This window comes from Talpa europaea, assembly GCF_964194135.1.
Source record: "Talpa europaea genome assembly, chromosome: 10".
Classification (NCBI taxonomy): domain Eukaryota; kingdom Metazoa; phylum Chordata; class Mammalia; order Eulipotyphla; family Talpidae; genus Talpa; species Talpa europaea.
This window is the reverse complement of record NC_140077.1, coordinates 42,465,159-42,481,664: the sequence shown is the minus strand read 5'-3', so window position 1 is coordinate 42,481,664 and position 16,506 is coordinate 42,465,159. Positions and strand designations below refer to the sequence as shown.

Sequence of the window (16,506 nt, the reverse complement as noted above, 5' to 3'; positions counted from 1 at the left end):
TAGAAGAATGAAAATTGGAGTCTTACCAGAATTAGGATTTTTACCAGAAATAACTTTGCTGTCAGAGAAACCTATCTATATGGCAGGGCAAACATGTAATTATAGAACATCAGGTCTTTGTCATGTAAATCACCTTCTTCCCTCCTTACAGCAACAGAACTAATCCTATTCTACGTTTTATTTGAAGCCACACTAGTACCAACCTTAATTATTATTACCTGATGAGGAAATCAAACAGAATGACTAAACGCCGGTATAGACTTCCTATTTTATACCCTAGTAGGGCCCCAGTCCCATTCCTTAGCCCAGGATATATACCCTCCTTTTGTCCATATACTTTAGAATTTACATCCATGTAGATTTTCATTTGTATGTAATTATATATGATCTTTCTATTACTAATCTGTCTGATCTTAATTTGATTGACTATCAATTAAATGAGGGGTAGGGGAGACATTTACTCTGTCCCAACAGGAAAAATAAAGTACCTTTATGGCCTTATTCTTTACATCTGGAGAGATGAGGCAATAATTCCTGTTCTGCCTAATTCTGAGGAATGTCATGAGGCTCTCCTAAAATAGCAGCTAAGGCTCAGTGCCCAGATGACAGGGCGTGCCTATCTCACCAGGGAAGAAAGGTACTGGTCAGCTTGGTTTGATGCTAAGTTAGGCTCAGCCTCTTATGTGAGCTGAGATGTATTTTTTTTTTTTTTTGATTTGTGGGTTGAGGGGGAAGTTAATGCAGAAGTGACTACAGAGTGCCCCATTCTCAACATTATGGAAATATTTCCCATTTATCAAGCTGCCACCACATCCTAGGTGCTATATAGAGCATAGAAGTAGGCATGCTACCTCACAGCCAAATTCAGCAGCCAGCCAGCCAGGTGACAAGCCCAGGATGGTGAGGAAGATGCTGATGTTTGTTCAACAGCCATATAGATAGGCCAGGCATTGCCAGCCAGTTACAGTTACATAAATATTGTAAAAAGGCTTCCCTTGAGTTTGCAGATGGGGAAGTGGAAGCTCAGACTAGGGGGATTTGGCCGAGAACATATGGTAATAGTTACTGGCAACTTAGACTCTTCCCTTTGTCTTAGGGGCTACCACGGATTTGGGGTGGCTTTCTCCTGGTAGGATGTGATGAACAGAGGTGGTGACCCAGGAGCTGCAAACCTAGACTTGGTCATTTACCTGCTCTGTGACCTTCTGCTCTTTGGATCTCTCTTTTCCCACAAATGAAATGAGGGAGTGGACTGTCAGATGTCTCAAACTGGCTTCTGGAGTCACCTCAAGACAAATAAAATTAATTTAATTTTAATGCCTTTATAATTTTATTTTTAGATGGGAAATAAATTTATATCACTTAAAATTTAAAAGAATATGCAGTGAAGGCCTCGCCTTCTCTGTGAGGACCTCCCTCCTCAGGGAAAGCCACTCTGAAAAATGTCTTTTGTGTCCTTCTAGAAGATATATATATATACACACATGCACACACATACATATATACTTACATACACACATATGTATACTGTGTATATTCTCCTCCCCATTCACCACATTCCTGCTTTTGGGGGCACAAACAGTAGCATACTCTGCACACTTTCCTACTCCTTGCTTTTCTCATGAAGTTGAAAAGAGTATAGAGAATATTCTCTATCCATTATGGTCTTAATTCCTTTTGATATGACTGCAGAGAAATTTTACTGCCTTGAGACTCAGTTTTTCTTTCTGAATTAATTGCCGCAGTCTCCGCTATGCCATATTGCCTTACTCTCATCCAGCCCCATACTTGCTTGCACCTATGCTGTCCCTGAATGGACATGAGTGGAGTGACCCTGAGCTTACTTACAGTTCTGATATCCTGTTTTTCTCCCTGATCCTTAAGTATGAAACTCTCTATGTTTTGGTGGCCCTTTAGACCCCAGGCTGGTATACAACTTGGTAGGATGGGTGAGTCTCCAGCTGTGATCAGCCTGTTTCTCATCACCTGCCCTCTTTCTATTTCTCTTGCTGCTTCAACAGTGGCCATTGTCTCGGAGGACAACTTTCATCACAGTTCAAACTCCACCTACAGAACCTCAAGCAGCTCTCGCCTAGCAGATCAGGAGGCACTGCTTGAGAAGCTGCTAGACCGCCCACCGCCTGTCTTACAGAGGCCTGAGGACCGCTTCCATGGTGCCTACATCATCTTCTTTAGCTTGGGCATTGGTGGCCTACTGCCATGGAACTTCTTTGTCACTGCCAAGGAGTACTGGATATTCAAACTTCGCAACTGTTCCAGCCCAGCCACAGGGGAGAAACCCGAGGACTCAGACATCCTGGTAAGGCATGCTCCAGGGAGACGGTGGGAACAAGCAGCCTGGATAGATTGAGGGCACACTTTTCTTAGGTGCACCATTCCAGGGAGGTGTGCAGCCAGCTGAGAATACGGTTATAAACTAAGGTGTGTGGAATATAGTAGAAGCTTCCATTCAGTCCTAAGACACGTCTTAGCCTGCAGATTGCTTACTGTTTAACTTAGTTGGAAGATGCAAGTGGTGATTCTATGCAGTAGATTTAGGTAAACCAGAGTCCAGAGTCCATGCCCCAGGGCTTTAAAAGGGTGGAGCTAATAACAATAAACTATCTGTAAGTTACAGAAAATTCCCAAATAGCAGTGGTTCAAACAAAATGGAAGGTAATTTTCCTCTTAGGTTCAGGTCTGGTACAGTTAGCCGAAGGCTGGTGTGATGGTCCAGTAGTCAGAAACTGCTCCACCATGGGTAGCTTCCATGTCCAAGAGCTCCACACAGTCCAGGATGGCTGTTGGCACTCTAGCCATTATGTTAGCAGAAAGAGGAGGAGAGACATGAGAACATAAGAGCACTCCTGGAGTTAACACACATTGCTTCTGCTTACCTTGCATTGGTCAGAACTTGCTCAGGTGACTTCATGAGCTGCAAAGGGAGCTGGGAAATGCAGTTTTAGTGTAGTCTTTCTCCCGGAGAACCAGATACACACCTGAAATGGAAGGTTTTGTAGTTATGGAAGACAGGGGGAAAAAATCCTAAGGGAGAAGTAGTCTTGTCACCGGGGGAGAGATTGCTGTAGCTTGGAGAAGATGGGCTTGAAGAATGGGAAGGTAGAAGAAAAAGCCTGGCAAAGGCAGCTGGGCAGAAAGTTCAGATGTGTGTGAGGAACAGTGAAGCATCTAATTTTGCTCAACTAATAGGTAAATAAGGCTTGAGATCATTGTCCGGGCTTGAGTCATTGCTCAGACCTTGAATATCAAGGTGAAGTCTCTAAATTGTGTTGGCTTGGCGGTGGTGTCGCCCCCGCTCCTTCCAACACACACACACAGGGCTATGCACTTTCTGAGGTGACTTTTCTCTAGAGGGGCAGCACTAGAGAAAAAATATCCTACCAGTCATCAAAGGGATAAGGAAGACTTTATTCAAGACTACTGAGAGAACGATCAGGCTCAACTCCACATTCTACAAAGACAAGGGGGTATTTATAGCCAGAGAGAAGAGGGAGGGGGACAATGGATTTCAACAGAAAATGACTGACAGGAGACATCAAGGGCAGGGGGTTCTTGTTATAGGTAACCTAAGGACATAAACACAGATTGTGGGGGGACCAGGAACTTGATCAGACGCCAAGGGTAGGAGGAATTCTTGTTAAATTGACATGGCAGGATTCTTGCTAAGGCTGGCCTGGCAGGTGGAAGACAGGTCCAGGGCCAAGGTTGAGGCCCAGTTTAGAAGAGGGCTCAGAGGTTTGCTCAGTCTTTGTGAGGAGCCTCAGTTTCCAAGGCTGGTCCTAGTCAACGTCTGCTTCACTTGAAAGCTCACAAGTGGGAGAGCAGAGGCATCTCTGAGGGCATGCCAGGATGGGGGTTGCCAGCTGTGCTCCCCAGGGGTGCCCCAGGAGACAAGATGGCTCACTATCCCTTCCCTGAAAGCATCCATGAAATCCATGATGTAACCCAGAGAGATTGCTCAGTTTTGTAGGGATGGATCTGACACATGGATCTACACACACCACTGTCTGCCCCGGGGACTCCACTGCAGCTCCACGTTGGAATCAACCAGGGAGCTTTAAAAAAAACACCTGTTTGAGCTCCATCCCAGAGGTTCTGATTGAATTAGGTAAGCTAGGGTATGGACACGGGTATTTTAGCAGTCATACCTCCCTCCCAGTCATTGATTTGGATCCACTGCAGGGGCCCTGTTACTGTTAACTGGGTAATTCACAGACCCCTCAGGGAGCCACAGCATCACAGGTGTCAGCCTTTCTCTGCAGCAGAAGAGGTGCCCTGGGAATGGACTGGAGAGGAGTAGTTCAGAGCCTCCTATTTGAGGTGTGGTCTGTGGGCCAGTGGCATCCTGGGAGCCTGTTACTGATATGGAGTGTTGGGCCTCACCCCAGACTGCTGAGTCAGGAGCTTTGGGCTCCCTGGGCCCCAGGGAACTGACAGGCCAGTAGAGTTGCAGCTGCTCCTGGAGGCTGATCACGTGGTTTCCCATCCTGCCTCTTAGTGCTTGGTTCTCTGCCTCCATGCCTTTTTCCGTCTTGTAACAGAGGCTACTAGGGCCACTGGTTGTGAGGATGAAGTAAATGAATATGCGCAGAAAGCACTTAGCACAGGGCCTGGCTCCACTACTGGAAGTGCTGTATAAGCCTTGTGGTTATTATCATTTGGGGGATGGGCCCTGCTCTAAGCTGCATGTGGCCCTGGTGTCTTTCCCGGCTTAGCTGGGCTGCTTTATGACCCACTTTTATTTACCAGTGACTCAAGCGTCCCAGCTTTCTGCCGGCCTCAGTAAATCATCCAGCCCACTTGGGCTTCCTCCAGAATATCCCTGTGTGTCTGAGCCAGCCCCCAGCCTAGAGCAGCCTCCAGGTCTAGATTACATGTGTGCCCCTGCCCTGCAGCCCCTGTGTCCACCACCCTCACCCTCAGGATCAGGCTGCACTGGACAGAGAGGCAGCGTGAGCCCTCATATCGTGGACACGTGCCGTGAGCTGCTCTCAGGCAAGGCGATCCCTTCCCAGCTGCAGGCACTTAGAATTCCAGGCCCCACTATGATGCTTTATTGCCTCTTTCCAAGTGCTGGCAGGTGCAGATGTAGTACCTGCGGCTGCCCGGAGCTCCTGGCTCTTGGCATCAGAGATGAGAGACCTGTCACCCCTCGATTCATGGGCTGGGTTTGGGAAGCAAGCATACTGGGGCGTTTCTGCGTTTTGTGGGCCATTTTTCTTTGCCTAATTCCTCATTCCTGCCACCCACCTCCCCAGTTCTTTCCCCCTCTCTTCTGGATTTCCCTGTGAGAAGCTGCTAGGTCTGCCCTGTCACCTGAGGACTATTTTGGGGGGAGGGGGAGGGAGAGTGAAATAGTCTGTCTCCAGCCACCACCTGCAACTCAATTAGCTGTGAGTCTGGATTTTTGGTTTTTCTGCACTTTCCTATTACTCTTTCTCAGGGATGGCCACCATTGGATGGAGAGTTTGACTCAGTAGGAGTGTTTGCACTCACCCCTCGCCCCAAGCTATGGCACTCTTAGGTCACCTCCCACCCAGGCTCTTTTCCTTCTGCTTGGAACAGTTTTGGATGTGGCTTACAGAGTGTCCTGCTCCCCCTGCCCCCACATCTCTGTTCTTTGGAATACGAACTTAGAATGAACCCACTATAGACTGTGGGCTCAGAGCCACAACAATGGGAGCATCAAGGAGGAGGAATTGATATGAAAGGATGGTGCAGGTGGGAGCTACAGTGGCCACTGGATTCTCAGCCTGACTCTGGGCCCACCTGCTAGCAGGGTGTTAAATGCAATTTTTTTTTTTTTCTCCTTAACCTGTTTTTTTTTTTTTTCCTTCCCAGCAAAAAAATCTAGAAAATCAGAGAGGTTTGGTAACCTGCCCTGAAGCACATAGCTAGGAAGGGCTGCAGACAGTTTCACAGATGACAGACAATTGCACACTTGGTCATACATACTCAGAGTGAGATGTGGGTACAGTGGCCCCCGACACCCTGCCTCCACCAAATGCTGGCTTCCTTTGGAGAGCCTGGCCTGGCTGGCCCTCTTTTCCACGCTGGAATGCTGGGTCCATGGCTCTGCCTCTGGATTCTGGACCCGGTTTCCAAGCTGTCAGCTTCCTGATCCAATCTCTCCTACCCCTACTCCCTGCCAGGTCCTCCCATGACTCTGGGGTTTGTAAGCCTGTAGAGAACACCTTGGCCTCTCCCACAGGCCTGTATATGCTGCCCCTAGATCAGTGACAGTAAGCTGGACAAGCCCAGAGAGAACAGTGACTGAACCTTCTGGTCATTCCGTGCCACAAGGCCTCCACATCCCCCTCCCCTGTGTTCCTGCCCGGAAGTTCCTCTCTGAGGGGCTGTGGACGTGACCAGTTCTTGGATAGACCCCACAGTCTGACTTGGTGTCAGCAGCACCAGGAACAGGCCTGGGAATTTCTTGCCATCCTGTCCATTCCCTCACTCGAGGTGCCCCAAATGATTGTTCCAGGAGGCAGAAGCATCTCTTATCCCTGGAAACCTCCCCTGATGCCATCCCTCTGCATTAGGGGCTCCTCATCTGGGTCCCCAGTGCCCCCTCACACTTCCCCTCAGGCTCTCAGCACACAGCTCCTGGTATTTAGTGCTTATGGTAAGCCAGCCGAGACTCTCGGCTCTCTGTCTACACTGTCTCGTGGACCCAACAGCAGGGGCAGGCACTGTTATTATGCATGGCGACAGTACCCATTTCACAGATGAGGGTGTCGCCCGCAATGAACTGTTTGATCTTTGGGGACAGCGAAAGCAGCTCTCTTTCTGTCCACATGAACCCCCAGCACAGCTAGCACAGTGTCCAGCACACAGTGGCACACAATCAATATTTGCTACATAGTTATTGTGTGGTGGGGAAAGAAAGCCCCATAACCCAATCCAAGACAGGGATGGCATGGCTCTGCAAGGGGGCAGGAGGACTTTGGTGGTGATTACCACCAAAGGAGTTTGGATCTTTTAATTGGGTTGACATAGACATGAAGTAGGGTCCCTGCCATCAGGAAGGGCCCCAGTGGGGTTGGTGCAGCAGGTGGGTGTCTAGGGCAACCACTTATTTATAACACATTGGTCCTGGCCTAACCCCTCAGTGCTTCAAAGAAGCAGGAGAACATGACTTGGGAGCTGTCCTATGACTAAGGGTGGACATCTCAATCCAGCCACGAGGGTTAAAAGGAACCGGGTTGAGCTGGTTTGGAGAAGAACTGGAACATGGGTTACCAGAGGTCTTGGCAATGATCTGCTGACTTGATGGAGTCCCTGCCTTGCAGCCTGTGCCCACCTGCCATGGGCTAGCATCTCATTTCATCTGCCTGACAACCCTGCCAGTTAGGTACTTTACTCACCTGTTTCCAGATGAGCACACGGAGGCTCACAGATTTTAGGCCACTCACCCAGGGACATTTACTAACAATGACAGAACTGGTAACCAGCGAGCTCTGTTCATCTACCATGGTGTTCCCAGATCTGACCTCACACTAGAATCTCCTGGCAAGCCGACCTGCCGGCCCACCCACCCAGTTCTCGTACAAGCTGAGCAGGGCCCGGGCGCAAGCATGTTTAAGCTCTCCGGTGAATCTGCTGTACTACAGGGTCCAAGTGAAGGGTTACTACATGGGGGTGATGAGCAGCTGTTCTCTGCCATCTCCATAGCCCCCATGAATGCACTTAGGCTACATCATGAGTGACTTGGGTGAGCCCACGGAAGAACTTCCGCTGTGAAGTTGTCCAAGCTGGCAGTGGAGTCAGAAGTCCAAGGAGTGGCTTTCCTTGGAAGTGTGGGGCTCCTCATTGGGGCCCTTACAAACACAGGTGGCTGGAGGCTCTGGTGCTTGTCTACCCTAGATGCTTTGGACTTGATTAATTCCTCTATGTGGTGTGCTGTCTCCACCAGCCCCGCAGTCCTAGGTCAGCCAGTGCTGCCCTAGGAAGAGGCTTCCTTCCTATGGCTCTTCATCTGGGTAAATGCTCCCTTTGGTGAGATCTGGAGGTTGAATCAACACGGTTAGAAGACTGGAGGAAACCTCCCCCCCCAACCTTCCTCCTACTTCCTCTTTCGCAGGCTCTTGGAACAGGAACAGTAGGGCCAGCGGAGCCCTGAGGTGGCTGTGCTCGTGCCTGGTGTGACATGGGCAAGAGTATGTGAAGCTGTGAGAATGGGGGAGGACGCTCTCCATCGAGGCAGTGCTGGCTTCTCCGTGCTGCTGTCGCTGTGACACCCTGTGGATCAGCCAGGAGCCTCCTGTGTAAATCAGGGAGTGGGCCATGTTCTGCTCCCAGAGATTTTAGAATCGCAGGTGTTGTTTTAAAGTTCCATACCTGGGAGAAAGCTGGGTCTGTTCTGTCTCCTGGAACCAAGGGTAGTTGGGATTTGGTGACCGAAGGACTTCACTCAGCTCCAATCCAGTGCCCTCACACCTGTGGGACTTGGGGTCAGGCTCTGTGGCCCCTGACTCTATGCACAGACCCACCTGGCTGCATTTACAGAATGCTCCAGATATTGCTGGGAGGTAAGTGCTGATATTTATTGCACAGCTCCTACCTGGTGGCTGCTGTACAAAGGCTGCAAAGAATCCATATTTGCTCCCTTTACCAATCTCTCACATCTGCCAAACACTGTGCTAAGGGCACTGGTTCCTCATTAACTCTATAGCATTAATAAGCAACCTACTGTGTCCAGAGGCTGCATTTTCTTCATCTCTCTTGGTCCTTATTATAGCCTAAGTGATAGGCACTATACCCAATTTACAGAAAAGGCAACCAAGAGAAAAACTAAATAATTTGTCCCCAAGCAAAGTAAGTGACACAAAGAAAGTGATAACTGGGACTCAAATTGTGTCTTCTGAACCCCTTTTCCCATGCTCTTAACCCTTCCATGTTGGCGTTCTCAAATGTTTTCAGGCAACTTCTGTCATGCATATCTGACCTAGCAAGGCCCATATGTCTGTGATGGAAGCAGGTTTATGAAGCAGCAGCTCCACTAAAATAAAAAATCTCTGTGTTGTCGCAGGAGGAACAAGTGATCCTCGGGGCCACTTGCTAATAGGAGCTTGTAAATCACACAGGCTGAGGACAGAGTTTGCCTTTACCTCCTGTAGTCCTGTGGGTCCTGGGCGAGCAGTGCTGTGGGGGAGCAGGCAAAGTCTAGACCCGAGGTTGTGAGCCAGAGGGTGGGGGAGGGACCTGGAGACCGCAAAGCTGGAGAACGGTCTGGAGACAGTTGCTTTAAAACTTGTTTTGATTTGTTCTATGCATTGGGACACTGTGCTGCTGGCACTGACGTGTATCTCTTTGGGGTGATCCTTCTGGGATGTTGGGAAAACTCCCTCCTTCTAGGGGAAGGAGGCGGGAGATGCCAGGAAATATGCCAAAGATGGGTGCAGAGTTTTTGGTTTTGCTGTTTTAACCCAGGAAAAATAGCCAGCTTATGGGCTTGTATGAACAGTCCGGTAGAAAAGGAAAACAGGTGCTGAGGAATAGGGGGACTCGAGTGGTCATTGTCCATGTGTGCAAACAGAGCCTAGGCTCGGGGGAGGAGTCCCAGAAAAACACGCAGACCTCCTCTTTGGGAATGGGAGAGAAAGTAGCAAGAGTCAGAGCTAAATAAATTCTGGTTGTGGACCATTAATTGAATTTCATGTCCTCGAATGGGTTGCAGCCTGTGATTTGAAAAACTCCGCTCCTCCTGTTTGCCTATAACCTCTCACCTCCCACCAGGATGCATTTTGACCTCATTCTACCATCTGGACCTTTGCAGAGCACAAAGGTGGAAGCCATCAGAACTTTCTGGTGCCACAGGGCTACTAAGACATGAGTGGTATTTGAGTTGACATCAGACTTTGTGGGCTTGGCAAACACTCAGATTCCCGGCCCCCACCCTGCTGGCCCCACCTCCCCAGGCCTGGGCACTCGTCACGTGCTCCTGACGTGGCCATTTGGCCTGGAAGCTGCTATCCTGGAGCCTTCTCCATACCACATGCATGAGGAGCACGCATCATTCCAGATACAGTGGGATCACTGTGCTCCTGCAGACCGTCCTAATGTAGCTTAGACCTCTTCAAATGGAGAAGATGGACATTCTCCATCTAATAATCCACTTTCTAAGAGCAGAATTCCAAGAATGGTGCTGAGTGAAATAACCCTTCTCAGCCCCCATCTCCCTCCAAGAAAGCATATTAGGGCAGAATTTACTTGAGCTCTTCACTCTAGAAAAGGAGATAGCAGAGAGGGCGTAGGGTCAGGTGGAAAGCACTGGGCTTCAGGCTCCTGGCACTGGGCATAGGCGAGCCGCTGCCAGGCAGGGGGCAGGCCCTCCCACCCCCGGCTGCCAGTGACTTGGACTAGCATGTATGGCGGTTCTAAACCATTTTTTAAAATTTAGCACCAAAAGCGAGTCATTTTTTTTAATTCCCTTGTCCACCCTCTGATTCTAACTGCAGACCCAGCCAGCATGCCTTCCCAATAAATACACCTGTGATGGCTTTTTCTTCTGTGTTTAGCTCTCGCTGCGTCCAGCAGAAGGAGAGAAAAAGCCCGTCTTGAAGCCCTGTCAGGCATGCCTTTGGTCGCCTCGACATCTCGAATTCTTTTTATGTTCTCCCTGCAGGCTCACCGCCTCCCTCCCCACCCTTGCGTTATTCCCTGGTTCTTGTGGGCTATCGATCGCCCCCCCTCTGCCTTCGATTTTATTTCTTCCTGCACTCGTCCTTAGAATCCAGAGGCGATTTCCTCAACAAATTAGAACATGGCCTGCGCCTTAAGTGCTGAAGTGTCTCTTTAAAGTGATTGATCATCATGAGTATCTAGAGAGCAGGACCAAATTGGAGTCTTTGCCCGGTGCCAATGTTAAGGGGATCATCATCTGGGAGAAGTCTATGGTGACTGCTGGATCCTGGGGGGAGGGAGGCCTACTGGCCTCCTGAGGGTCCTGAATGTGTGTGTGTGTGTGTGTGTGTGTGCGCGCGCGCGCATGTGCACACATGCATGCCGTGTGCACATGCACATGCTTACACAAGCTTGAGCATTTGTATTTGAAAATAAGTATGGTCAACAGCCTGTGGTTTTGGCCCACATGGACCTCTAAAGAGAAACAGCCTCCCTGTAGGGGAGACAGCATGTTGTATGAGGAAGTGCTGCTGGATTTAGTTTGGGTTCCCTATTTCTGGTGCTTCTCCTGGGTCTCATACTGAAAGTAGCTGGAGCACCCCCAGACCACCTCCTCTTTACCTGCACCCCCAAGGACCTGATTCTTCTACTGCTTCCACTGCTTCATGTGACCTCAGGAGGCTGCAGGAGCTGCTATCGGCCTGGGTAGGGCTGCCTGGGTAGGTGGGGAATTTTCTTGGAAGGCCTTCTTCCTCCTTACCCTGGCCACGTGGTCAGCCTGCAGAAGAGGAAGGACAGGCTGATCCACTTCAGCAGTGACCAAGCTCCAAATCACCTCTTCCCTTCAGAGCTCTGGGTCTCTTGTGTGTGGATTCATGCAGCTCTTTGTTTCTCAGACCCTTCCCCCTCTGTTTCTGTGCCAGTATGCTGCCTATTAAGATGAAAATCAGAGGCCAACTTGCCCATGTCAGGGAGCCTAGGGAAGGGGTGGCTGAGGAGTGGGCAGGAGGGTTGGCAGCAATGATGTTTGCCGCTTCCATGCTCACACTGCCTGGTTTCAGAAAGCCTGGGATTCAGGAGAGCTGGACTGTGTTTCTGACTCTTGTTTCAAATTTGCTGGTTGACTTGGGGCAATTTGTTTCCCTATTTAGAAAGTAGATCAAGGTTGGCAAACTTTTCTGCAAAGGTCCAGATGGTAAATATTTTAGTCTTTGTGTGTCACCCGATCTCTAATATTTGTAGAGTCGGGGGGTGGGGGAGAGAAGCCCCAACAGATAATCTGTAAACAGAGGGTCATGGTTTCCACTATCTACTTTACAAAAAAAACTGAGGTGGGCAGATAGGGATGGGGGGCATTGGTCACTGAGCCCTGAACTAGATGTTGTCTTAAACTTCCTTCTACACTAGTGTCACAAGTTCTATTATAGAGGTACTATCCCTGCTTAATTTATCTTTATAGCACTTATCACTGCCTGAAATATTACCTATTTATTTGTTTATGCATTTGCTGACTTTCTCCTTGACCAAACCATCAATTCCATAAAGTAAGGAACTGGCAGTAAGTCCCCTGTGCCTAGAAAATCTATTGAACTCAATAAATATGTGCAGTGATGAATTAATCTGTGTTTGTGGAGGGCTTAACATATTGGTGTTGGACTAGCAGTTGGGGAGAGGGGACAGGAGGAAGACCCCGTCCTAGGATTCTAGGCTCTGGTCCTGCATTCAGGGATTTGGCATCTCATTGTGAGGTTGTTTTACCTGGCATGCTTAGATTGCACTGAAGCAGACTCCTTCCTTGCTCCGTGTGCACCATACTAACTCCAAGTTGGTCAAGCCCAAAACTTAGCTGTTACCTGATATTTCCCTCTGTCTTTCACTCCCTTGTTCACTCCATCAGTTAGTCCTGTCAATTCTACCACCAAAGTGTCTCCAGTCCCTCCAGTGTTCCCCTCCACTGTCATTACCCTTGGCCTCAGCCTGACTGGAGGCTAGTCAGGCCCAGGGAAGAGCTTGAAGCTCAAAGTTGGGGAAGGACTCCAGGGAGGAGGCCCTGGTGCACAGGGAGGGTGGAGCTGCATGTTGGCAGTTTGGGTGGGAACTCAGGGGCAGGTCAATAACCTGGGGTGAGAGGGAGGGGAAAGCTTGAAGAGGGAGCATGGAGAGGAGGGACAGCCATGGGGCCTTGAAAGGGGTTGTTCGTGGGTTCTTGTCTTGCAGGTCTTTGATTTGGGAGACAGAACTTGAGCTCAGCGGGATGGCACCCAGCCGAACAGTTGACAGACAGTGAGAATTGGTTTGTAGACAGGGACTGATACAGACATGGGTGCTATTGAAGTTCGGGGAGATGGCTTCCTAGGGCAGGACTGCAGCTAAATAGAGTGGGCAAAGTGAGCCTGGGGTTTAAGAGCTTAGGTGGGGAGAGCTGCTAGGCAGGTAGAATGGCCTGTGAGTCCAAGTGAGACACTGGAGTACTGGAGGGAAGGGCCAATAGGACCATGCTCTCCCCAAAGATAAGAAAGAGTCTTTCTTTGCCTCTTATAGATTTTGGGGCTCCCAACCATTCTCAGCTGGTAACCCTATAACTCCAGTTTCTGTCTCTGTGTTTATGTGATGCCCTCCCTGAGTGTCTGTGGATTTAGGGCGTCCCCAACCCAGTATGATCTCCTCTTAACTAATGACGTCTGCAAAGACACTTTCCAAACTAAGGTCACATTTGAAGGTTCTAGGTAGATGTGAAGGATGAGAGAAAGAATACTCAAAGTCCAAGTGGGGGAGACCTAGAGGGGCTCACACCTTAATAAGTGCAGCCCTGATCTATGGGCAGTCTCATATTTATTTAGAACCAGATTGAGAGAAGGCGGCGCCAAGGACCTGGAGGAATGTATGTGCTTGGGGGTACTATCAGGGATGTGTTATCATCTTGTGCAAGCTAGGATGGAATGACCAGGGGCTTTTGCTTGGGGGGGGGGGCTCCATAGTTCCCCCTAATCAAAGCATCCTATCTCTAATCCCTATTCTTACATAACTTTCTGCTAATCTTTATAAGTAAGGTATTTTAGCTGATTTTGTTAATCTGGCTATAGTGTCTCCCTGCTGTTTTCAGCAGATACTGGTTTGCCAGTATGTTCCTCATACCAGGACTTTTGCCCTGGGGACAGCCCTCCCCATTCCCCACCCCGACTCTACATTTCAGCTTGACCAGCAGGAGCCCTGGGCACATATCAAGACATTAGCCCCTATCACAAAGAAGGCTGGGCATTCCACACTTGGAAGGAATCTTTCCCCAGAGCAGCCTAGAAGGGGGTCAGGCGTTAGCAGTAGGGCTAAAGACTGCATCTTCAGACGGTTTATGAGGAAAGGGAAGCAAAGATCTGGTGGCTGAGACTGCAAAGTCAAGAGGTTTTTTCCCCTAGTCTAAGAGAAACCCGAGTAAGCCTCTCAGCTAGCAGAGAAGCAAGGACCAGCAGTGAAGAAGGAAAAGAAAATAGAGACAAGAATGTTGAGCAATCATGGTGCAGGACTCCAAGAAGCCAGCTTAGGCTGGGAGAAGAGCCCTCTCTGAGAAAAGAGAGGCTCCTATTAAAGAGCCAGGGTTTATCTTTTTTGATTGCTGAATAGTATTCCAGAGACATCCTGCAGGAGGGAGAAGGATCAGAAGGAGGGAGGGAGGAGCACAGGGCACTGTGGTGATGGTGCACGGGTGCGTTGGTGAGGGAAATTCTGAGGACTACACCTGAGGGCGGGGGGGAGAAACAAACGTTGTTTAAAAGTGAACGATATAAAAAATATAAAATAAAGAGCCAGGGTTATAGTGGCCCCAGGGAGCAGCCTGGAGATAACTGTAGGGCCTACGCCAGAGGCCTGATGTTCGAGCAGCTGCAGAGGTCTGATGGCGGCCAGTCTTTAGAGTGGGAGTGCTCTCTGGCCAACATCTTTCCAGGCCTTACCTGTCTAATTTTGATCCCAGTTTTTCCACCCTCAGACCTGGCTACCCCATCACTACATTCTATGTCTTCACCTGTCTGGCCCCTGGAGCAGGCCCTGCCCTTCCTCCTAAGCAGCCTTCCTGGCTCATCCAGCCCCTGGCCACACACCCACCTGTTATCTTGAGCCAGTGCCTCAAACATGGGACTCACAGACAAGACACCAGCTCCACACCTGCCCTTTACTCACTTCCTGGCCTGCCTAGGACCGACTTTGGCCTTTGCCAGGATAAGGGCTTCTCCCTGCAACCTCCCAGGGCACAGAACTCAGCTACCCGAAGGTGGCAAGTTTGCACCGGCAAACTATTCTTGGCTCCAGCCTGCTCGCTGCTGCTAATTTCATGCCCCTGTGATCCAGGTAACGCTTTGCTGCCTCGAGCTGCCACCCCCAGGCTTGAATCGCTTTTTCTCGCCCCACAGGAGCCCAGCTGCCTCTGCTGCTGAGCCCTTGAGGTGGGGGCCCGCACAAAGCTGCCTTGGGAAGCTGCTGGGCGGCCAGCGAGAGTCAGTCTGCTGCGGCTCGTGACTAATTTGCTACACTTATTTCAAAGTACCCAAATGGCATTCAGAGGAGAGGAAGCTTAACCAGGGTCTGCCAGAGATAAACGGGCTCATTTTGGGGCCTCCCTGCCCTGTGAAACCTCTTTACCTGGACTCTGAGCCCGGAATTAAATTCTTCCAGAAGAGATGCTTAGCACGGAGCCTCTCAGCATGGCAGAAGAGAGGAAATGTTCCCCTCGTAAAATGGGCCTCACATCTGGCCAGCTGGCTCTGGTGGGTTTTTAAATTGTGTTTGAAGAACATCTTGCCTCTTTCCTGGTGCTCACAAACTGGGCCAGAGATGAAAATGAGTTTCCTCATCTCCATCACAAGTGAAATCCAGAGTCTGTGCCCAGGCTGGAAGTGGCTCCTCCATACCTACCTGCTGTGGCACCTGGCTGTCCTGGACCACGTTCTGTCCACAGCCTGGTTTCCAGGTCCTGGCCCCACCCCACCTGAAGGGCTTTGTTGGGGTTTGCAGAGTCAGGAGAGAAATTAGACGCCTACCCGGTGCTTCCCAACTATAATGTCTGCTTTTACATGGTCCGTGCTTATCAGCAGACCGTGTCCATCCATTTTGGGTGGCTGACAAAAGTGAGGGTTTTTCTCTTAATCTTTTTTTCTTTTTAATACCACACAGATTCATAGGCCAGTGGAAAGGCCCAGGCGAACGCACAGTGGGGTTTTAGGAGAAGAGATAGTTAACAGGCAGAGGGGAGAGAAATCTCTCCTGTCATTTGTTTGGTCATTTGTCCTGTCATTTAAGGCCTGGGGCAGAGGGAGATGCCACCCTAATGGGACCTCAGACCCTAGTCCTGGCCCCTGCTCACTGTGAAGGCACCGCTCAGGCACCTGGTAACTTGCTGTCATCCAGTGACAGTGTTTGAGCCCGTTGTGTCTGTGAAGCAGGCCGCCTCAGCTAGAGTGGCTCTTTGTGGACATCTTACCCCTGCCTCCATCAGAAGAACCTCCCACCAGCACTGCTTCTGTTAGCCTCAGGCTTCTTGTCTGTAATGGGAACAACCCTGGCTCTTCCATGCTCTTACAGGCTGTATTAAGAGCAAATGGACTGACGTCTGTGCAGGTCACATGTAAGCAGTCAGGCTCAAATGTCACTTACCTGGTACTCTGCAGAGCTTCTATTCCCCCTGTGGATGAGCTGATAGGTGCCCAGAATGACTTTTGATGTTCCTGCTGCCAGGGGCTGATGCTGAGGTAATGGCCAAGTGCCAGGGAGGTAGTGGGCGGGGGGGTAGGGAGATTAAATGAGACATTCAAGCAGCAGAGGCTTTCCTGTGTCTCTGAGCTGGGCCTCGCCCCACACTGGGCTGGA

At 49.9% G+C, this 16,506-nt stretch overlaps 1 protein-coding gene across 1 annotated transcript in view; it reads left to right on the top strand.

Annotated features, from left to right (window-relative positions):
* Window positions 1–1,945: 1,945 nt before the first annotated feature.
* Window positions 1,946–16,506, top strand: part of SLC29A3 (solute carrier family 29 member 3) — a gene marked incomplete at both ends in the record, with an annotated part of 36,424 nt that continues 21,863 nt past the window's right edge. Inside the window, one exon of the mRNA XM_084245444.1 lies at window positions 1,946–2,320. Within this exon, the coding sequence (XP_084101570.1) occupies window positions 1,946–2,320 (375 nt within the window). The remainder of the gene's footprint in view (window positions 2,321–16,506) is intronic.